The sequence below is a fragment of the Canis lupus genome, chromosome 27, assembly GCF_003254725.2.
Source record: "Canis lupus dingo isolate Sandy chromosome 27, ASM325472v2, whole genome shotgun sequence".
Lineage (NCBI taxonomy): Eukaryota > Metazoa > Chordata > Mammalia > Carnivora > Canidae > Canis > Canis lupus.
In genome coordinates this window covers 17,598,399-17,622,781 of record NC_064269.1, presented here as the reverse complement: position 1 = coordinate 17,622,781, position 24,383 = coordinate 17,598,399, and the positions used below count along the sequence as shown (strand labels likewise).

General features: G+C 36.7%; 1 protein-coding gene across 8 annotated transcripts in view; it reads right to left on the bottom strand.

The window, feature by feature from the left end:
- Positions 1-2,822: 2,822 nt before the first annotated feature.
- The window catches only part of CAPRIN2 (caprin family member 2), a 43,250-nt gene continuing 21,689 nt past the window's right edge, over positions 2,823-24,383 (bottom strand). For 2 of the 8 annotated variants that reach the window (XM_049102968.1, XM_049102975.1), the window contains 11 exons: positions 23,067-23,741; positions 20,658-20,780; positions 19,063-19,144; positions 17,998-18,053; positions 15,361-15,465; positions 13,021-13,167; positions 9,298-9,466; positions 7,814-7,996; positions 6,973-7,073; positions 4,915-4,978; positions 2,823-3,746 (listed from right to left, as the gene is read on the bottom strand). In XM_049102968.1, the coding sequence (XP_048958925.1) occupies positions 3,178-3,746; positions 4,915-4,978; positions 6,973-7,073; positions 7,814-7,996; positions 9,298-9,466; positions 13,021-13,167; positions 15,361-15,465; positions 17,998-18,053; positions 19,063-19,144; positions 20,658-20,780; positions 23,067-23,741 (2,274 nt within the window). In that variant the 3' untranslated portion in view covers positions 2,823-3,177. Of the gene's footprint in view, positions 3,791-4,914; positions 4,979-6,972; positions 7,074-7,813; positions 7,997-9,297; positions 9,467-13,020; positions 13,168-15,360; positions 15,466-17,997; positions 18,054-19,062; positions 19,145-20,657; positions 20,781-23,066; positions 23,742-24,383 lie in introns of all 8 variants that reach the window. The other 6 variants (XM_049102970.1, XM_049102969.1, XM_049102973.1 and 3 more) reach the window with 6 other exon arrangements.

Genomic DNA, 24,383 nt, shown 5'->3' with positions numbered 1-24,383 from the left:
TAAGAACCATAAAACCTGCAATTTTATCTTTTAGCATCTTTAACAAAAAATGCGATACGTATATTTTACGTTCTACAATAAGTCACAATGGAAAGTGGAAGTTTTCCTCTCTTCCTACAACCCCCTTTCCTTAAAGCCAACATTATCAAATTTCCTATACATACTAGCAGAAATGGCAGAAAATATTGGCCATTATTTACAATAGGCAAGATACAGAAGTATAGTATACTACTATATCGTAGTATAAAACAGGGTGATGTCAAAGCACTGTAAAAATACAGCTATTAATAGGACTTGAGAAAGTTGAAACAATGAGGCAGTTAACATAATTGGTATAAGAGGAGAGTGAGCAAATCTCTCAAAAAAACATATCCTGCTTTAAATACCTGCATTTATTCACTAAATCATTACACAGGTGGTAACAGAAGCTCACTGTCGTTGGGGGAGAGTTCATTTAAAAAGACTAAAAAATTTAAAGTGAAATAACTCCAAGGGGAATTTAGTACACAGAAAAGCTTCACCTCCCCCATCTCTCAACCCCGTAACACAGATGAGTATCTACATATTCAGGGACTACATAGTAACTATAGGGAAAGCCTTCCTTCAATTGTATCTACAAGTTCTTCTGAATAAATACAGGTTCTTTGCACCAGGTCCATAAATGGGCTAAACCTATCTAGAGACCCTCACTCCATCTCTTGCAAATACATTTAAAATATATGCATATGTACACCTTTCTGTAAAGATATCTGGACTTTTGCGATTAAACTTTCCTGGAGAACTGTCTTCAAAATGTTACATTGTTTCAGAATTAAAGATCTTGCCCATTCATTCTCCCCAAGTCTAGGGATTGTTCATTTCCAATTCAGTCTTTACACTGGGGAAAATATTTCATTTAGAAGACTGTCCCAAAACATGACTGTCTTCACAAGGGAATAACCTAATCAATCTCTTTGTTAGACACTTTGACAGTTCTTCACAATATTTCAAGTAAATTTATAAATAAAAATGGTCTTATGTGTAGGAGAAAAGACTAAGTTGGAGACCCTAGTGTTGTAGAAAATAAAATGGCTAAAAAAGCTGAGAGGTGGGCAGCCTGGGTGGCTCAGCCGTTCAGCGCCGCCTTTGGCTCAGGGTGTGATCCTGGAGACCCAGGATTGAGTCCCACATCGGGCTCCCTACGTGGAGCCTGCTTCTTCCTACGTGGAGCCTGCTTCTCCCTCTGCCTGTGTCTCTGACTCTCTCATGAATTAATAAATAAAATCTTTAAAAAAATTAAATAAATTCTTAAAAAAAAGGCTGAGAGGCCTTGTTGAATTTGACCCATAATTCTTAAAAATGAAATTTTCCCCTTGGTCATTTAATGTCCCTGCTTTTCCATAATTTTTTAGTTTGTATTCCGGACAAAAAAAAGCCATTAACTGGGATCCCTGGGTGGCTCAGCGGTTTAGCGCCTGCCCTCGGCCGAGGGCATGATCCTGGAGTCCCGGGATCGAGTCCCACATCGGGCTTCCTGCATGGAGCCTGCTTCTCCCTCTGCCTGTGTTTCTGTCTCTCTCTCTCTCTCTCTGTGTCTCTCATGAAGAAATAAATAAAATCCTTAAAAAAAATTTTTTTAAAGCTGTTAACTTATTAACTAGGATACTGATGTCTCTACCCCACATCTACCATGAGTTGAAAAAATTCTATTAATCACATTATATCCTCTATCTTGAGAATACTAACATTTAACACCATGAAGAGTTAAATGTGGCTTACGGGCTTAATTGAAGCCATGCCCAGGACTAAAATAAACAAAAATAATTTTATGCTCTTATACCAACTCCCTGAGATTCAGCACCTGAGAGTTGTCAAACAAGAACTTTCAGTGGGTACCTGGGTGGCTCAGTGGTTGAGCATGTCTTTGGCGCAAGTGGTGACCCCAGGGTCCTGGGATAGATTCCCCACATAGGACTCCCTTCAAGGAGCAGGTTTCTCCTCCTACCTCTCTCACGAACACATAAATAAAATCTTTGAAAAAAGAACTTTTTGCCTCAGTAAGTTAGTTGTAGGATTAACAAAGCCCTTCTCCAATCCTTCCCTATATTCCAGAATACTGCAAACAAAATGCTTACCCATAAAAACTATTCTTTAATCAATAAAATACTTATTCATGAGAAACATATTTGAGCTTAAATTGTCAAGTGTGAGAATATGTGACTAAAATGAATACTAAGCTCTGGCAGTGCCTGCTACACTAATACTACATAAGACATTATATATGAGGGGGAAAATTACATCACCTAACATTTATTAAATACTTATGTGCCAGGCACTGTGTTAAGTCTTTAGATATTCTCAACTGAACTTCACATTTGACCTATGAGATTATAGAAATGGTCTATTACAAAAAAAAGAAATTAGTAACTAAGTGGCAAAATTAGGACTCAAACATAACATTACCTGACCAGAGATCTATGCTTTCTCATGACTAAACATTCGGTCTATTGAGATTGAGAATCCACTAGAAAATGTAATGCCTGTTTATCTTGTATTATATTATAGATGTAGTAGTTACTTAAAGACAGCTAACAGATAACATGTCCTACTACAAAATAGCTTCAAGGAGAAATGTTATTCAATAGCCAATGGAAAGCAGATGAAATCTTTTGATGAATTACATGTATAATCAGAGAAAACTCTTAAAAAGAACTGTTCTATAGTCTTGCTTTAAAATAGCATCAACACATGAATAAACACTCATTCAAAAGATATCAGTGATGAATAGTAAAAGTTAAATATTTTACCTCAACTAAATTTTAACCAAATAAGAACACTGAAGGTGCATGTAACTTTTTTATTGAGGCACAACAAGGCATTATAACTTGCCTGAATTTGAGGCAGTCAGTTTAGTAAGCTGAACGTTAATACAGTTAAGGATTAAGTGCAAACAATATACATTCACAGCTTGACTAGCGAGGCTACATCACAATTTATAAAGTGCCAGATTAGTGCTAATTGTCATTCAGCTTGAAATTTTTCACCTTGGGGAGGAAAACAAAAAAAGTAAGGACCTCCTCCTTCCTCTAGGAATGAAACCATTTTCCTAATCCAATCAGTCACAAGGGCAAAGACTACTTCTCCTTTAACCCCACTAATTAGAACACCATCCTTTTACTGTCAATTCTGCACTGACTTTCAATCTTGATAAAGAAGATAGCCTGAAAATGTAGAATATTTCCAACTACTTCCATAAATTGCTCCCCTGTGCAAACGTAACCATATCTGGTCTCCCTGGAAGAGCTGAAGAATTGCATGATTGCTAGCAGTTTCGTGGTCTGGAGCACCGTCATTGGCATAGGCAGATACCAAGACTTCTTCATTCTTCATGAGGTTGACATATAGTGGCACATTCACTGCCAGCTTTAGCATGTGAAAAATGAAAACATAAGTGCCATTCACCGGGCAATTAAATCTACCAAGCTGAAGATCAAAAGTTTCTCCCAAGTTGTTTAGAAGAAGATCAAACACAATAGGTTGGTCTAAAGTTCCAGGGGCGAGATTAGAGGTTCTGGCTGCTGAGAAGGCAACTCGCATCTGCTGAGGCAGGGGATAGACGTGTACTGGCAGTATGGTGGCTGCTGGATTTGTCACGGGCACATCCACAGGGGTCATGCTACGGGAGTCTCCTTGTCCAGAGTCACCACTGTTAAAGGTTTCGTTGTCTCTTTCTGGGCTGCTCACCTGAGAAGAATCACTCCACCCTGCTGTTTTATTAGCAACAGTGAGTTTCTCATAATGAAGCAGTTAGCTTTGAACACAATATTTAACATTAGTCGGCTACTGAAACACAGATAAAGATACATTTTATAGTAAATTCTAAAACAAAAGCAACAAAATATAGCTACAGTATACTTTTCTAGATTTTTCTAGCCAATAGGCTTTTATCCTAAAGTCAAAAAGGACCTAAGATGATCTTGTCTAGTAGCCTCATTTTCTTAACAGTTTTCTTAAGAAAATGAGGCTCCCGAAAATGTTGGCTATTTCACTCGTTTCGATTAGTAAAGTCTAAAAACCCAGGTTCAAACGCTCTTCATACTACTTTATCTTTCTTCCATAATTCTAACTCAGCTCTTCATTCCTCAGTGATAAACATACTCAAAGAATCTAATGTATGATGACTCAAAAAAACTTAAGACTACTTTAAAGAAAGACTTTTAGAACTACTTGCCAAAGATTAATTTGTTATGGTAATAAGCCCCATGATAAATTTTTGTTCTACATTTCCCAGTTAATGTGATATCATAAAATTTTAAACACTAAGTAAAAAACTAAAAATAAAAAAATAAAAACACTTTAAGTACTGTACAGATAAAAGCTCAGATAAAAGGCCAGGACAGTGTGAATATATCAACTGCTTTCTTAAAAAGATTGTTTTCCTGTGATAAAGTTAGTTAATCCTCAGGAATTCTTGATTTTCTCAGTTACACTGTTTATCTTTTAATAGTACCTTCACATTTTAAAGAGTATTATAACATCCTGCCTTTGAAATTTCAAGTCATGGTGTCTTAATTGCTGTTTATGCCTATATTTTTAATGTAGTGACACTAGAAAATCTAGAAGTGCCCGTTATCACAATGGGCCATAATCCTAAACCATCACATGAAACTATTTCAAGTATGCATAGTGAATATGTACCCAAGGTTGAATTAGGCTGTGGTGCCAAGCAAACTGAAAGAAGCATACATTTACTTTTAATTAAATGGACAACTGATTTCCATAGCAGGTCAAGTTGTCTATCTCCCTCAGGTCAGCAGTACTACCATTACACAAAAAACTTTAAAAGATAAGCAGTAAAAACATATTCTGGGGGAAAATTCAAAGAAGATAAAGATTTAGAGGTATGTTTCAGGTAACCCACTTAATTATCCTTACCTCTTGAATTTGTTCGAGGACCACCAGATGTCCCTCCTCTCTTGTAACACTGCTGGAAATTATCCTGAAACGAACACATAAAATGTAACCTGGATATAAAAACTGCAAGATGATTACTTAGTTCCCAGTGTTACTGCTGATAAATCTGTAAGATTAAAGTCCTCTTAGCCTTTTATCTGGCCTTCTCCAACAACCACAGAGGATCATATATTTCCAAATACCAAGAAAAATAAAAGCAAGAGCCACAATAGCAGTACTTGCTTCATCTCTTAATTAACCTGACCAACTAGGTATACTATTATTTGCAAAAATGATAGGGCATCTAGGAAACACTATGTAAGATACAGTTCAATGATAGGTAATGAGGGAAAATTTAGAAATAGGGCTTGATCCTCTATCCCTTATCTCAAGATAAAATGAAATAAGGTAAGAACGCAGACTATTTCAATCTTCCTCTGATTATAAATCGAACTGTGAAGACAATTATGTTAGGGTTTTATTTTGTTCTGTTTTGATACAGGAGTCGATAAGAATTATATGAATGTATCATTGTCTGAAAACAAAAAATGTTCAGGAGGGAACATTTCAAACGGACTACCAACTATGGTGAAAAGTCAACCTCAAAAAAAAAAGTCAACCTCCATACAATGTGAAAAGAATGGTTAGTGGTATGACTAGATTAATACATGCAATAAAAAATCTCAACAGTACAAGAAGGTACACAATAATTAAGCCTCCTACCCCAAACTCCTAATCCTCTTCCTAATAGCAACCACTGCTACTAATTTTAGGTTTCCTCAGGAAGGAATTAATAATGTGATGGCTCTACACCTCACATGGGACTTGAACTCATGACTCAAAAATAAATTAATTAATTAACTATAAGTTTAAGGAGAATTATGCACGCTCTGATTAAGCCAGCCAGGTGCCTCAGGAAGAAATTCTAGAGGGGGGCACTTGACAGGATGAGCACTGGGTGTTGGCAAATCGAACTCCAATAAAAAAATACCAAAAAAGGAAGCAATTCTAGAATACTGGTGTTAAGAACAGCTCCAATACTGAAGTCTGTATTAATAAATGCACTCCCATCTCAATCATGTTATCTGAGCTAAAATTCACATCCTTGATATACATCCAGCATTATGGCACTAAGCATTTACATATATTAATTCAGTTAATCCTAAGGATAGCTCAGAGTAATATCCTCACAACACTTCAGAGTAAGATGGGGAACTAACAGCTGAGTATCATCTGAGGAACCAGGGCACAGAAAGTTTACACAACATACCTAATAATGTCACAAAACAAAGGAAGTCTTGAAATCAGAGATCAAACCTAAGTCATTTGGGTGATCTGGTGTGTTCTTTAAAGCATGTTTTAAACCCCTTTTCAATACTGCCTCTGCACAGACCCTACTTTGTGTAACTAACTATAAGCTCTTCAAATACAGGTACTTTATTACAACAGAACTCGGTTTGGTACCATATACATTATTTCAGAGGCTTATTTAACGTCAAAACTGAAAATTCTGATGTATACATTCATATCCATATATGACCAAGGGCAGGGAGATCCCAAGATTTGTTATCCATCTTTTATTATAGTTAAAGAAAATCTGTTCAGTTATTCAAAAAAAATAAACAAAAATATTAAACTAATGAAAAAGACCTTTGCTACACCTGATATCTAGAAGTTAAATTGAAAGCAACATAACAAAGTGAAGCTTACAGGGTCTGGAGTTAAAAGAACTTAAATTCTTGCGTTTATTCTACCACTTGCTGAGTGACTTTAGAAAAGTTATTTAACTTATTTCTGAGCCCCAGTTTCTCTTATAAGGTGGAATAAATGAGTTAATACTAAAAACATGATAAGACCTTTTATGTTCTGTGTTAACAGGCAGGTGTCATTTACCCTCTTTGGTTACTGGAAAATCTTCCAACTCAACTACTCTCCACAGTACTAACAAGTAGTTCTACAACAGAGTGACTCTGCTATCATTTAATTGCCGGCTTAACATCAACAGCTGTACAACTATTCAACTACAACAACTCTTCTTACCCTTTGGGAATAAGGTGTTCCAGGATACTCTCTAGCTTGGAACTGTAGCTGGCTATAATTTCCATTGGTAATTGAAGGTGGTCCTCTATAAGTATCAAAACCTAATAAATAAACAACTTAAATAAAATTATGGGCAAAATTATACTAAACTTTTCAATAGTTAATTCCATACCACTTTAAAAGTTAAACTGATCCTATTAATACCATCATTAGATTTATGCCTTCTTTATAAGCAAACTCTACTGATATTGCTTCCACCATTAAACATATTTATAAAATATCGCCGACTTCAAATAAGACAACTGTAGAAATTTACCATTGCTAGAATGCATGTGGGGACTAAGAAAGCAGAGTAGCTACGGCCTGTCTAGATAGAACACTTTTGCTAATACCAAGCAATGACAGAACACTTGGAATCAGATCTAAGACTTAAGAGACTATCACTATTATAGTCTCAAAGTTTCTGTTTTTATCTACAGTATCCTCTAATAGACAAATAATTAGAAAGTGGGTATTGTCTAATTATGACATATTTTAAACAATCAAGTCAATTAAGAAAGGAAAGTACTTAAACATGAAAACCAAAATTCATCCCTGGAAAAAGATGCTCAACCTTTCACTTCAGCAAATCACAGGATCAACCTGCTTTTCATACAAAAAGTTCCTCTGTTACATACACAACAGGTACAATAGAAATACTGTATTTTGCAGAAATAGGGAATTCTCTACCACAATATGGAGGGCAACTAAAAAAAGAACAAGGTAAAGCAAAAATAGTTTTGAGTTAAGTAAATATATAAACAAAATAATTCAGTATAATTAAACTTTATTCAGAGCATACCTTTATAACCACCAGGGGACCGATACGTATTGGTTAGTAATCTCCCACCACGAGTACATCCTCTAACAGATCCCCGGCTATTGACAAATGGTTGAGAGGGTCTGGGAAATACATTCGTCTGTGCTGGGTAAAAGGCAAGGCTACCATTGCTTACTTGAATAGTTCCATCAGGATAACTTGCTGCTTAAGGAAACAGTTTTAGAGTCCAAGAGTTAAATGGTAACAAAAGTTTAATACTCTTTAACTTAAAAGTCATTGTATATCAAAACGTCTAATGCAATTTTCTTGTATTAAAAAAAAAACCAGGTACTATATAAATGGATGTATAGAGATCCTGGTATCTACACATATACATATTTAGGTAATAGAAGATTATTCACCTTAAAAAGGGAAGATATTCTGACACATTCTACAACATGGATGAACTTGAAGACATTATGCTGAGTGAAATAGGTCAGTCACAAAAGGACAAATACTGTATGACTGTACTTACTCTAGGTTAAGCACCGAGAGTAGTTACATTCATAGAGAAGGGTGGTTGCATGGGGGCTGTTAAGGAGAGGGAATGGAGAGTCAGCATTACATGGGTAGAGTTTCAGTTGGGGAAGATAAGTCCTAGAGATGAATGGTGGTAATTACTGCACAACAATCTGGATGTCCTTAATGCCACAGAACTGTATACTTAAAAATGGTTAAAAGGGCAAATTTTATGTTATGTATATTCTACCACAATTAAAGGGGAAAAAAGGCTAAATATTCCAGATCAAGAGTAAAAGACGATGAATTTTAATACATACTGTAATTGAGAAAGCATGTGACAAATAACTGTTATGTAAATCATCTGCTCTGCTTTCACACTGAGGTGGATAGGTCCAAGAATTTACATTTATTACCTCCTGTGATTAACCAAGTACCCAGAATGCTCAATTCATTTGCTCAATCTTAAGTTTTAGAAAAATTAAAAGGGATCTGAAATAACTGCAGAGTTGCCTACTCTTTCATGTATTAGAATAGCATGAAAGAGCAAACTAGTTTTTTATCTCCAAGCAAACAGTGGAATAAGCACACTAAGTTGTATCTTCACTTTAATCAATGCTTTATTAGAAGAGGGAAGAACAGAGACAAGGCCAGATAGCTATCTGCGCTAAAAGAATTAACAGAATGCTTTCAAAAACCTTCATAAAAGCAGCTATAGTGTCCTATATACCTCTCTTATCATGGTCCATGGTAATCAAGGCAATCAGATTTAAAAATATCTGCATGGTTCAAGTTTAAACCACCTAGGTGCTACCTCTACCAAAGTTAAAATTAAACAGGTGAACTTAACCAAAGAGAAAAGGCATTTAAGTGTTTCTCAACACTTGAACATGAAAAGAAATAATGCTTAGCTAGTAAGAAAGAACCCCTAACCTATCACTACTGAGTAGTTTTCCATTCAATGAGCTTTCATTTGTCTTCAAAATTATCATACTCAAAGATCTTACCAGTCTCTTGAGAAAGGACAGTTTGTTCTACATGTATAGCTGGCAGTTGGCACTGGGGTGGTGTTTGTGTACTTGCTGTAGTAAAACTTTGATTGTAGCCGGATGAATAAGGGGATTCTTTTATTTCTTGTTCTTTCCGTGGAGGCAGAGGTGCATTAACATTAAATACCTTAAAAGGGAAGACAGTCTTTTGTGAAGTTTCATAGAAATTAAGGATGACATCCAACAAAACTCTGCAAGGACTTTAACATTTCTCCAAAGAGAAGTGGCCAATAAGCACATGAAAAGATGCTACACATCATTAGTCATTAAGGAAATACAAACCCAAACCACAATGAGATCCACCTCATACCCATTAGAATGACTGTTACAAAAAAAACACACACACGAAACCAGAAAATCTAAGTGTTGGTGAAGATGTGGTGTAAATGAAACCTTGTGCATTTCTGGTGGGAATGTAAAATGGTGCAACCAATTGTGGAAAACAGTATGGTGAGAGCGCCTGGGTGGCTTGGTCGGTTGAGCATCTGCCTTCAACTCCGGATTGATCCCGGGTCCTGAGATCAAGCTCCACACTCCAGGCTCCCTGCTCAGTGAAGAGACAGCTTCTCCCTCCCCCCACTTCCCCCACCATTCCCCCCACTCATGCTATCTCAAACAAAATCTTTAAAAAATAATAGTATAGCGGTTCCTCAAAAAGTTAAGCATAGACTTACGACTGTGTGATCCAGCAATTCTACTTCTCACATATACCCAAAAGAAATGCAAGTAGAAACTTGGGTTTTGTAAGCTAAGATTAAAACATCTGTAGCTTGGTTCTAATCTATATAAGTTTAAATACTTAATACACATAAGTATAAAATATTATTCATAATAGGCAACAGGTGAAAACAACCCAAGTATCCATCAACAGCTGAATGGATAAACAAAAAGCAAGTACAGGGGCACCTGGGTGGCTTAGTCAGTTAAGCATCGAATTCCTGATCTCAGTTCAGGTCGTGATCTCAGGATTGTGACCTCAAAGCCCCATATTAGGCACTATGCATAGAGCCCCAACCCAAAGGTGGAATATGCATACAATGAAATATTTAGCAAAAAAAAGAATGAAATTCTGATCCATGATACAACACAGAAAACCATTGAAATATTATGCTAAGTAAAGTAAGTCAGACACAAAAAGACATTTTGTCTTTATATGAATTTTACATGAATTTATATATGAATTTCCATGAATTTATATCAATACTTAGGATAGGTAAAAGTTGTAGAGCCAAAGAGTAGAAGAGAAGTTACCAGAAACTGGAGAGACGGAAGAATAAAGAGTTATTGTTTTAGGAGTACAGTTTGTTTTGGATGATGAAATGCTTTGGAAATAGTGGATATGGCTGTACAACAATGTGGATGTACTGAATGCCACTGCATTATATACTTAAAAATGGTTAAAATGGTGAATTTTTTTATACATATTTTACCATGGCAAAAAAAACCCACTTCTATTTGTTTTCTAACAGATATAAATTCAAGTACAAAAATTAATCTTCCTGCTACTATGATATAAGACTGAGAATGGGGATCCCTGGGTGGCGCAGCGGTTTGGCGCCTGCCTTTGGCCCAGGGCGCGATCCTGGAGACCCGGGATCGAATCCCACGTCGGGCTCCCGGTGCATGGAGCCTGCTTCTCCCTCTGCCTGTGTCTCTGCCTCTCTCTCTCTCTGTGTGTGACTATCATAAATAAAAATAAAATAAAAATTAAAAAAAAAAGACTGAGAATGAAAGCTACATAGGAAGAAAGGGTACTTTTTTCAAAAATTAAAGATGAAAAAAAATCTACCAATCTCCCTAAATTTCTACCAGGTGCCTGGCAGTGACCTGTCCAGACTCGAAACACTGTCTATAAAATAGCATCTCTAGCCCCCTTATCCTGCTTCTTTTTTTCCACAACATATAGCATTTGATTATATCATATATATGAACTTTTCTATTAGTGAATAGAGGCCTATAATAGGCCTCTATTATGAAATATAAGCTTCTTGAGCACAAAGTCTTGTCTCTTTTTCATTGTCAAAAACCAATCCCAGTCATTGAGAACCATGTCTGATTTCATCACTGTTTATTGAATGAGTAAACAAATTAATAACAAATGAGAGTCAATTCATACTGGATAGGATTCAAACAGGTAGAGAAGACAGACTGGCATAGGCAAAAAAGGTACTGTGATGAGAACATACAAGCCAGGGACACCTGGGTGGTTCAGTAGTTGAGCATCTGCCCTCGGCTCACAGCCGGAGTCCCAGGATCAAGCCCCATATCAGGCCACCCGCATGGAGCCTGCTTCTCGCTCTGCCTTTTGTCTCTGCCTGTCTCTCTGTCTCTTATGAATAAAAAAATCTTTAAAAAAACATAGAAGCCAAGTACTTGGGACTAGCCTAGAAAGATTATATCAGACTTCAAAAGTTATTAAGTGTCAAGCAAAGGACTTTCAATTTCATTCTGTAATGAATCATTGCTTTTAATTAGGAATGAGAAAGTCAGTAAAACCAATTTGGCAATACTGAGTAGGAGGGACGGACTAACAGGGTAAGAAGAAAAACAAAAACTAAACAGTTCCAAGTGGCAAGCAGGAAGTGTTAAGATTAGTGAATTCGGGTGTCTGAATTTATCAATCTATCTCCCTGCATTGTACCTGCTTCCCATGGCCATTCCACTGACTCTACCCCACCACCATCACTCAAAAGTATCTATTGTAGGGCATTAAAGCACCATTAGATACTTATTGACTAAAACTTCTTTTTTCCTAAAGAGCTGTTTTATACTATCTTGTTTTAGAGAATAAACAGAAACCTAGTTGTCGAGCCTTACACTTAAACAATTTATAGAGGAATATGTACTTAAGAATACCAAACAAATAATGCTCCAAAAACCAGCATGGGATCAAGAGGAAATCAAGTTTCAGGGACACCTAGGTGGCTCAGTGGTTGAGCGTCTGCCTTTGGCTCAGGTTGCGATCCAAGGGTCCTAGGATCAAGTCTTGCATTGGGCTTCCTGCTCAGTAGGGAGCCTGCTTCTCCCTCTGCCTATGTCCCTACCTCTGTGTCTCTCATGGATAAATAAAATCTTTAAAAAACAAAAGCTTAAGGAATGATGGAACACCCAAGTATGTGTCCATATTTCAGGTTATTGATGCCATGGACCACCACTTGTGTAGTATTAGTAGTGGTTAGTACTATTAACCTATTCACAGAAAATTATGTTTCTCAGGTCATGTGGATGGTGCAGTCAGTTAAAGTGTCTGACTTGGTTTCCACTCAGGCCTGATCTCAGGGTCATATGATCGAGCCCCTTGTCAGGTTCCACTCATTCGGCTTACCATTCTTTCTCCCTCTCTCCTCCCCTCACTCTCTCAAATAAATAAATCTTTTTAAAATAGAAAATTATGTTTCTCACCCACACATTTCATTTAATTAATATGGATCCTCAGCTTTCCTTACTAATTTTCTAAGAGGGGAAAATGTTCCAATAATATACCCATTCGAAAGTCTCAAGGCTTTGGATTTAATACTCTTCAACCACAAACAATATTTGCATTGGACAAGAGTAAATAATCCAAATAAGAATAAAAAAGCAAAGTTTTTCACATACATCCATTATCGTGTACTTAGTAAGAGAAACAATGGTTTTTAACAGGAATAATGAACTGCAATTGTTATTTACGTTTATACTCACTGTCTGCATGGCTTGAAAGGGCGCTGTGTTAATGGTTACTGAGCTACTACTTGCTGGAGGTGACTGGAAGCCCTGTTCAGAGCCCTTTGACATGGGAGGATTTGGAGAAGCTAGTGAAGACGGCTGCTTGCTTGGGGGAACTGCTGCCTGAGGAGGAGAAATGCAGCATCAGCCAATCACCTGCCATGTAACAAGCAGTTAACTTACACTAAACCCCAGGCTAGCATAAGTCAGCAAGTTCTATAGGATGACATTTGGACACAGGAATGCAAAAGAATAGCTTTTGCTTACAATTTCAAATCACAACTGCTGAGGATGCACACTAGCATTTGCTTTGCACAGCTTGCTGACTATGTGAAAGAGTCTTACTATTAATCAGTCTAACAGATGAGGTGCTGAACTTTTTATGAATACTTGGTACTTTTCAAACCCTGAAATGGCTTTTTCCAGCTAAGAATATAGTATTATTCCAAATCTATACAGAACAATTAAGAAAAATCTTGTGTTAGTTGCTTAGTGTTAATTTTTTCTTATTTTAAAGTCTTATTCTTGGATTGCTATGTCGGCTGCCTAAAAAAGAAAGCCAAACTTGATCTAATTTATATCATCTTTATCTACTATCTATAAGCAAGTCCTTGATGAAACAGATTACAAATTCAAAGGCTTATTTAAAAACATACCAAAAAAACAAAAAAAATAAAAAAAAATAAAAACATACCAAAAAACAAATCCCAAGTAGAGAGCTATGACTCACTTGGTCACATTTTCCTCTTAAAATGAGGAACCAAATAATTTTAATTTAGTACAAGTCTGCACAAAAAAACTTAAGGTGTATCTCTATTTTCTTATATTCTATAATGAATACATTCTCTTGTATAATAGTTATATTGTAATAAAACCTAAGAGTTGCTAACTTGACCCAAAAAATCATGGTATCTCACTATACTTACTTCAAGGACTTGCTCAAACTTAGCAAAAACTACCACTTTAGAATTGAAAACACAAACAATATAGTTGACCCTTGAATAACAGGTTAGGTATGCTGACCCCCAAGTCAAAAATCTCCATATTAACTTTTGGCTCCGTCAAAACTTTACTAATAGCCTATACTGACAGAAAGGAAGCTTTGCAATAACAGTAGTCTATTAACATATTTTTTAAGTTATATGTATTATATACTGTGTTCTTACAATAAAGTAACCTAGAGAAAAATGTTAAGAAAATGCTAAGGCCCCAGTGTCCATCAATTGATGAATGAGTTAACAAAATGTGGTATGTATGTGCACACACACAATGTAACATTGTTCACCCACAAAAAAAGAATGAAATCTGGCCATTTGTAATGACACAGATGAAGCCAGAGAAAGACAAATACCATGTGATTTCGTTCATGTGGAATTTAAGAAACAAAGCAAATAAGCAAGGGAGAAAAGAAAAAACAAACCAAGAAAGCACTCTTAATCATAGAGAACAAACTGATGGTTACCAGAGGGGAGGTGAGTGAGGGATGGGTTAAATGGTGATGAGGAATAAGAAGTGAACTAATGATGAGTAGCAGGCGATTTATGAAAGGCTGAATCACTAAATTGTACACCCAAAACTAACATAACACTGTATGTTAACTACTGAAATTAAAAATTTAAAAAAAGAATCTGGGCAGCCCTGGTGGCCCAGTGGTTTAGCACCGCCTTCAGCCCAGGGTGTGATCCTGGAGATCCCAGGATCGAGTCCCATTTCAGGCTCCCTAAATGGAGCCTGCTTCCCCTTTTCCTTTATCTCTGCCTCTGTCTGTCATGAATAAAATCTTTAAAAAAATCATAAGGAAAATACATTTACAGTATTATATCATGCTTATCAAAAACTCCATGTATGTAAGTGGACCTGCACAGTTCAAACCCATGTTGTTCAAGGATCAACTGTACTGTCAAAATACTGACAAAATTAGCAAAAGAGAATGTAACTTACTCCAATGGAGACAGTGCTAATACTAACACTATAAACTTACTGAGTCTTCAGTTACATAAGTAGATTTTTCTAAGAATTCCTTTGATATAAAAATATGAGAAACATGACCTAATCCTATCTAGAACTTTTCAACTTTTTTAACATAAGCAATTTAGACATATTTATTGTATCTGATAAGGCAATACACTATTAAGTCCATTTATATGGCAAAGTTACCTGTGTAAGTTCCAGGACCATAACATCTACAGAAAGCAATACATTAGTAAAGTATAAATATTAAATCATTCAACTGATTGTGCCCATAATGCATAAGGTAAGTTGGTTCTGCTGTTCTTTAAGACAGAAAAGAAATTAAGACAATTGGTCTCTTATTACCTCAGGACTCTCCGAGGTCATAAATTCGGTTTCAGATCCCGAAGAGGCCTGATCGGTAGTGACCAAGCAAGCATTTGAGCTACAAGTAACTGAAGAAGAAGCAGCCTAGACACAGGGAAATATAAAACATTATAAAAAAGCATATTTTGTTCACTTTTTATTTCCTGGGCCATAGGCTTCCTAACATGTTACTCTTACCAAGCACTCACTACTGCCAAGTACTATGCTAAACACTTTATATTTATTAATACATTTAATCCTGACAATAACTCTGTAAGGCAGATACAACCATTCCCCTTATATTGACAATAAGGCAGAGGCAAAGAAAGGCTAGGTAATTTATACAAGATCACACAAAACTTAAGTGTTAGAGCTGAGAGTCAAACCCACGCAGTTAGCTATTCCAGGGCTGGTCACCAAAGCTACACATCTAATCCTGTCCTCACTTAACAAGATTCTTGGCCCTGGAAACCTGGGGCCAGACTTTCTATCTGGCACTCAATAGCAGTTCACCAGAAGCAGCTCAAGGTACATTTAACACTCTAGACACAGCTCTGCCAGGGATCATAATAACCATGTTTTCACTCTCAGTGCTCCCAATGTCTTAAAGAGGTAAATAGAAAGGATCCGCTCTACATAAATCAGTTGCACCAAAATTCTAAAAAAATTACTGCTAATAATATTTATAAAACAAAAATTGAGAAAGCAGAGTAGGAACTAAGGGTGGAGACAATTATAACTGATAAGCTATGAGAGTAGCTGAAAAAGAATTGTAGTACAACAATATTAGAATATAACTAAGATCTATAAAAATCTAGCAATCTCAAGCTCCAAAGTGTCAGTGAATCAAGTCCTTTTATCTAAGTGCTTTGATGTGGAAAAAAATAAATGCTTTGATGTGATTCTTAGAAGCCCAAGTAATATAATGGGTAAACTGGAAACTAATGAACGGCAACCAAATATCCAGAGTAGTGTTTCAGTGACCTTCTAGATGGGGTCATTGTAATAGGCCACTTCTTGGGAGGGAGACAAAGACGAAGTTTTAAAAAGCTCTTATGAAAAGTCTGAAATCCTATAGAACATTTTATATACCTAAATAGTTGTAATTTAGACCTTACCAAAATAACAGAACTATTAAGAAGCTGTTGTCTTTCTAAAGCTAGGCCTTTCTTCTAGCCCTCTCATTAAAATAATGAGACAACTGTCCAAAATAATTCAGACTGGCTATTGTAGGGACAGAACTCTCTTGCCAGAGAAAGACTTCTAAATGCTATGTTAAGACAACTCAGGGTACTTGATACTTAAGCTTTTGTTTTTGAGTTAAAAGAGTCACTTAACAAAATAACACATTCTTCACATTACTATTATTTACAAGTTATTGCCGATCTTGCGTCCAAACTGTTGTTCTTCAAGTAGACCAGCTGAATGTAGTTTTAAGTATTGAGTAAACATGATGGTAGACACCAGTGATTCCCAAAAAATGGATGTGCAGATTCATCCAGGAAGCTCATTTCAAATAGATGGCTAGGTTAACACCTCTGGAAATTATGATCTGATAGGGTCTATGATTTCTGGGAATATATAACTTTATTATTAAAGTGAGCTTCTGATGTGGGACACCTAGGTGGCTCAGCTGTTGAACATCTGCCTTTGGCTCAGGGCTTGATCCTGGAGTCCCTGGACGGGTCCCACATCAGGCTCTCTGCATGGAACCTACTTCTCCCTCTGCCTCTGTCTCTGCCCCTATCTCTCATGAATAAGTAAAATCTTTAAAGTATTTAAAGACCAGTATATTCCCAAAAAATTTAACTTGTCAAATGAAAGCTCATGTAGAACCTTAACAGCCAGAAGGGAAAAAATGGAGCCTTTATAGCAATGAGTTGAGTGAGGACTCAGCTTAATGTATTTTGAAAACTGAGCCACACATCTAAATATAAACTACTATAAACAAATGGTATTTACTCAGAAGTTTTTGGACAGAAAGGCAACAACTGTTGAGCCATCTGGTAAAAATATTTAACCTGTCAGAGCTGTTACTATTAAGAAAATTGCAATAAGGTTTTCAGGAAGATCATGAGCTTTTTTTTAAAGGTTATGAACAGAAAACTAGCAAACCTTGAACTTACTACTGATGGAATCGTAATGTGGCATCAGGGATCTCAATGATCTGGTCCCTAAGGGATTTCTAAGTATGTTCTGTGAAAATCAGTTCCTCGGAATGTTAACTCTTACGTGTGGAGGGAGGTGGGAGATTAGCTAACCATGGGTTTAACAAAATTAGTGTTTTTTTTTTAGACCCTTTACTGTGCTACCATACCAAGTGACTTAGGTAGCTCAATGGCAAAGTTAAGATTTCCAGACAAGGTACCTCTGAATTTTTTAGTCTTGCTTTTTCCTTATTAAAATCAGCTAGCCTTCTCTATTTTAACGGAGTTCTTCCCCATAGTCATTAGGTAACCTTGAGGACCAGTTGTACTTAATCTATAAAGCTAGATATCCTTAGAACACTGTCGATCATTTATTTAGGTATATTAGAAATAAGCAAGTCTGATCATTCTTACCAAATCAAGAGTTTCTTCCCAGAAGAGCAAAACAGGAAAAAAAAATAGCAAAGATAGATTACTTTGGAAAAGTTACCTGTAATGGCTCTTGAAGAAAATCACTTTGACTGGATAGATTTTGTTCTGTAGATGCTACAGATAGTGAAATAAACAGTAAACTACTGAGGGAGGAGTAAAGTTTATGCATCTCAAATGAGTAGAAACTAAAGTTCTTACTTTACAAAAAAAGCAGTAGCCAAAAGAACTAGATCGAGTTCATCATGAATTTTTCTATTAGAGCTCTAAAAACTCACAAAGGATTGAAGAACAGGATATTAATCCGTTCTGTGATACACAATGTTTTGAGGTTATAAACAAGTAAAGCAGCATTTTGAGGCTTCCAAAAGAACTATTACCTTAAAAAAATAACTAGTAATAGTCATCTGGAAGATCTGAGCTATCGTGAATAGTAACCAACTGCTACTCAAGTTCCAAATTTCAAAAATAAGTCATAGGTCCCTTCCAGGTTCATTTCCTCTTTAATCATGTATGTTAATATACTTTTTCAATTATACAGTTTTCGTTTGGTATCTTATTAATGTCCATCACTTTTATTAATTACACTCTTCTCCTTACTTCACACAGAATTACTACACCAATCTTCTACTTGGTGTCTGCTGCTCACTACAACCGGACTATGGCTTCAATTACCTCATTCCTCCCAGAAATAAATTATTGTAGAGCAAGAAGCCTAAAGTTTGTACGTCAGACCAGATTTAATTCTAGGCTCCATCATTAGTTAATGTGTTAATTAGCATACTAAATATCACTGAGGTAATTTCACTCATAATTAGGATTGAAAAGTTTCAACACTAGATTTAGAGTCAAAGGGACTCCAGTCACTTCAAAAATAACATTAAAAATTGCAAAAACGGTCATTGCACATCTCTTCAACCATCTGGATACGTTTTCTAAAATGCAAACAGGCCAAAGGAGTACACTTATGTCTTAATGTAATTTACCCTTATGTAACCAATGACATAGATACACTTAGAATAAATTAGTGCATAGTTTAACCCCTAAAATACAGAGTAAAATTTGTACAAGACTCAACTACTTATCCTATACATGTTTATTCTAAGTATCAAGGATGATTACATACCTACTGGGCTACCTGGAGTAGTTGAAGGCGGTTGTGACGATGGAATTGCACTTGAAGGTTTGTCAAAATCCAGAATAGATTCCTAAAGACAAAACTAAATCATGACTAGAAACAATTATTCATTTTAAAGCTATTAACATTATTCATGATGCTATCCATAGCTATTAGCTATAAGAATCTAGCTAATAGGGATCCCTGGGTGGCGCAGCGGTTTGGCGCCTGCCTTTGGCCCAGGGCGCGATCCTGGAGACCCAGGATCGAATCCCACGTCGGGCTCCCGGTGCATGGAGCCTGCTTCTCCCTCTGCCTGTGTCTCTGCCTCATTCTCTCTCTATGACTATCACAAATAAAAATTAAAAAAAAAAGAATCTAGCTAATAACTATCACAATATATTACAATTTAGTCTTAAGAGATAAAAAGTTAAAAATAAAATCTAAAGTAACTGTCAATCCTTAGAATTATTTCACATATTTGTAAGGCTTACCTTGGGGGAAAAAACTAAACACCTGACTTGAGGTCTTAAGCATACACATTAATCCTGTAACCTTGGGATGCCTGGGTAGCTCAGCAGTTGAGCACCTCCCTTTGGCTACAGGTGTGATCCTGGAGTCCTGGGTTCCAGTCCCACATCAGGCTCCCTGCATGGAGCTTGCCTCTCTCTGCCTATGTCTCTGCCTCTCTGTGTGTCTTTCATGAATAAATAAATGTTTTAAAATCCTGTATTTTCACTTTTATTATGCCCAAGCAATGAGGGTTTTAATTATCTCAACCACTAAACTGGCTCATGCTATTATTAAACCTTTCCTAAAGAGCAACCATTCTCTTCTCCCATCTGCCTATCTTGGTTCTCCTAGAAATGTTTCCAGCCTTTTGAATACTTAAGCTACACTCTAGTTAGAGTACGCTTGTACAGTTTAGTTCTTTCATTTATCTTAACGGGGTAAGGAACTCCCTCATTTTAGAAGAGGGTTACAAGCTAAATAACTTCCCACAGATTTTACAGCTAGTAAACAGCAAAATTGGGATTTAAATAAATGCAGGTCTGAAAATAAAGAAGAAATGCAGGTCTATTCCCAAAGTATAAGATCTTTTTATTTACACAAAAATATTTGTCTACTTCCTCAGTAGGATCATACTATTCTGAAGTTTTGTAAGCCTATGACAATTTTGCACTTCATTATTGCCATAACACTACAATCTTCTACAACTACAACATCAATTCCTTGAAGGCAGTAATTGTCTTGCAATTTTCTAGACACAATAGCACCTACCAGCATACCAAGCAGAGTAGATTCTCACAGTGGAAACTAGCCATGTTCTACAGCAGAAATTATATTCAAGCACTAATAGTTTTTACATGTTTAATTCATTTTATTTCAAATTTAGCAAGAACCATCATCCTCATTTTTTCAAAAGAGAGGCAGAAAGTGAAGTAACATCCCTAAACTATAAAAGCTAGGAAGTGGCAGAGCCAGATTCACTTGCATTCTGAACACCAGAATCTATGCTCTTAACAATGTCATCATAATGCTTCAGATCAGAAGCTAACAGCCCCAGGAATATCATTCAAGATTCATTGAAGAACGACTCATACTTGCATAAAGTTACAAGTTCCTTGAATCTGGGTCATCAGATCCTGCAGTTTTTCTTTCCTCAATACTGGATCCTTTGGAAGAGTCGAGGAAGAACCTACAGGCTGATGCATAGGCTTAGGCACCTACAAAATAAACCCATAACGTGTAAGAGTGAAACTCACACTGAACAGCCTAATTCAAGAAACTCATCTTAGCTACATCTTAATAAAATCGAAACACTTAGCAAAGCCCATTTATCAGATTCATCTCAGGTAAAGAATTTCCACATAAATGCATTTTCTTAATAAAGTTTAAAGCACTCTTCTCTCCCCTTCAGAACATCTTAAAATATTTCTAAAATATCCTTTTTAATGGGAATACCCAGAATAACTGAACTTCTTTGATAAAAGTTTTTTCATTGCACACAATCAGCTTATGTCCTTTATATTAAGATGCCACTAGCTGTAGACACATAAATGATTTCTGAGAAAAAATTACTACCACCATTCTCATTTTTAAATGTCTGATCTCAGACATTTAACATTAAGATGTAAAAATGTATACATATATATCCTAAAATTGATGAAATACACTACATTTGTCATCAAGTAAGTTTACTTTGGGGGGGCTACTAATGTTTATGCAGTGGTTAGCCTTCATGTTAAATCGCTTATGAATTCCATATACCCTGAATTAAAAACCTACTGCTCATATAGTTAACTCCTTACAGCTGTTGGTGTGCCTCGCCTACCAGCAACTCTTCTCGACTTTCCAATTCACTGGGAAAGTCACAAAGCTAAGCTGGTCAAGAGTGTCATAAAACCAGTTAGTAGACCCTAAGTGAATATATGAAAGGAGAAAAGCAGGAACTTCAGTGATTAATTTCATGTTATCTAGTCTTTTAGCTCTGAACTTGATTTTGCCCTTGACTGTACTTAGGCAGCTAAGATTGCAAGACAGATAGTGTATTATACAGGAAAGCATCCTCTCAGTCACTGAAAGGCCCTGCAGTTTCAGTATAATACTGTCTATACCATCAAAGCAAATTAAATGAGTTTTGGCCTTTCCAATCAGCACTCTTGATTTTAAATACTATTCAACAAAGAGCACACTCCTCTGGTATAGTAAAGGCTCACCACTGCTAAACCTAATGGAATTTTAAATTGGGTTTTTAAAAGCAGCCTTACTGAAATATCAAATTGGGTTTTTAAAATAAGTTTCTCAAAATAGTTGTCATTACAATTACTGCTATGTGATATCTGGTTAATGAAATAAAGCTATCAATCTTCTACAGGGTGAGAAAAGTTTTAAAATCGATATTAGCACTTGAAGAGGAAGAAAGGCTAGCAAAAGCAGACAACTCTAAAATTCTCTTCCCATGAGGTAGGACTGAGGTAGAGATTATTTATAAAATGCAATGCTTTGATTTTTCCAAGCAAATGTTTTTCATTCTGTTAGAGGGCCAATGATTTATCAGAAAAACTCTGGCTAAAATGGCATTGAAGTATGGGGAAGACTACCAGACAGAGATAGACAACACTGGGAAGATAAGTTTCCGGAATGCCTGGGAGGCTCAGCAGTCTGCCTTCAATTCAGCTCAGGGTGTGATCCCAGGATCGAGTACCACATCAGGCTCCCTGAATGGAGCCTGCTTCTCCCTCTGCCTATGTCTCTCTCTGCCTCTCTCTCTCTCTGGATCCTATCAAACTTTCTAGAATATCTGCAACCAACATGTACCTTCTTCAACAATAGTACAGGCTAATCTGAGTGATTATAAATGAGTGAAAGAGAAACAAGAAAATATAGAAAAATGTAACTTCTGTCAGAAAAAGTCATCTTGGGATGCCTGGGTGGCTCAGCAGTTGAGCATCTGCCTTTGGCTCGGGTCCTGATCCTGGGATCTGGGATCGAGTCCCACATTGGGCTCCTTGGGGGGGGGGGCTGCTTCTCCCTCTGCCTATGTCTCTGCCTCTCTCTTATTAATAAATAAAATATTTAAAAAAAAAAAAAAGAAAAAGTCACCTGTGTGCCAGGTCGAAGACAATGAGTGACTTACAGTAAAACAAGCCCCTCAAAAAAAAAAAAAAACACACCCCTCATTCTATGAAATACATTTAGACTTCTCACTTGTTCATATTATGGTCTTGTCTGAACTATCCATTATTTTCACATCGTGCCATGTCATTAAAATTTTGGCATTCAAACAATATTTTCTAACTGGAAATTTCATCTCAGGTTAGGCTCAAAACAGACTAGGTCTACTCCCAATTTTCTTACGCATTAGAGTTAAGTGAAACATTTTACACATTAATTTAACATGGTTTTGTAGAATTTAAGAGGACTAAATAATTAAAAAAAGAGGACTAAAATTATTACCCCAAGTCCTTATTAATGCCTACACTGACCAAAGTAGACTGGTACAAACTCACATCTTTGGGTTCTGTATTAAACTTCCTGGGCAGAAGCTGGTCATTTGGTATGAGGCTTGCTGGAGCTACCCCCCAGGACTTTGGAGAAATCTGTGACTGTGGTGTTAAAGGGTGTTTTTGACTCTCAACATTGTTTTCCCAGGATTTTGGAGTCTCTGGCTGTCTTGAATCCTGGTCTTCACACATGGGAGTGGTCCATGACTTGGTGATGTCCTGTTCATTCTGCACAGAAGGTGTCCAAGACTTTGGAGATTGCTTCTTTGGATCCTGTTCTTTCTGCAGCTGAACTGGCCAAGGCTTTGGTGTCTCCTGCTTCTTCTGTTCTTCTTGAATATATCCTGTTTTGGATTTTGGAGTTTCTTGCTTCCACTGGCTAGAAGCTGGCTTGGGTTTAGATACATCCTGCTTCTTCTGCTCTTCCTGGAGAGTGGACCTGAGTTTTGGATCCTGTTTCCTCTGTTCTAAGGAAACCACAGGCTTTGATACCTCCTGGTGCTTAACAGAAGGCTCCCAGGACTTGAAGGATTCCTGCTTCTTCTCCTGACCATCTGGTTCAGTAAGCATATCCCAACATTTGGGGAGATTTGGTTTTCTAGCATAATCTGCTTCCCAAGATTGCTCTTCATCTTGTTTGCTTGAATAATCTACTTCTGTCATGTAGCGTCTGTTAAGAAACTAGACCAGAGGAAAAAAACATGCTTGAGTCACAAAATCTGTAAAAGACCTCAAGGGGGAACACTAAACTCTTAGTATTCCTACGTCCCCTAGTCTGAGTCACTGTACTAACAGGAAACTTCTGTCTATCCTATTTGAAAAGAACATCCTACTTATTTATCCATTCCTTTTCTCAACAGAAATACCTTTGATACTTCAAAAGTAGCAATCTATACTTGACTTATCCAAAACTAGTCAGAACTGCACATCACACAGTGCTACTTTTGCTTGTTTCAGGATTTTACCAAGGTTATTGGCCTCTGCCAACCTTAGATTACTCACTCTACCCACCTGACGTCCTAAAATATTAAGGCAGAGGATAGTTCAACTGCACACATCTATACTAGTTAACCTTAAGCCTTGGGTTTCCTGAATTACCAGCCTTTTCTTTATTTCTATTACACAAATCATGTACTTTGACTCTTCCATTCTTTTCGGCTTCCAAGAATTTTAATGTCGCTTCAGAAAAAGAACAAATACTCTATTACCAATATAAGTTCTGACCAAATCCTACCCCGTCTTCAAATTCTAACACCAGGGCCAAGAACAGCAGCTATTGTGTACCAGGCCAAATTCTAAGTAATTTAGAACTGAACCCCTTTA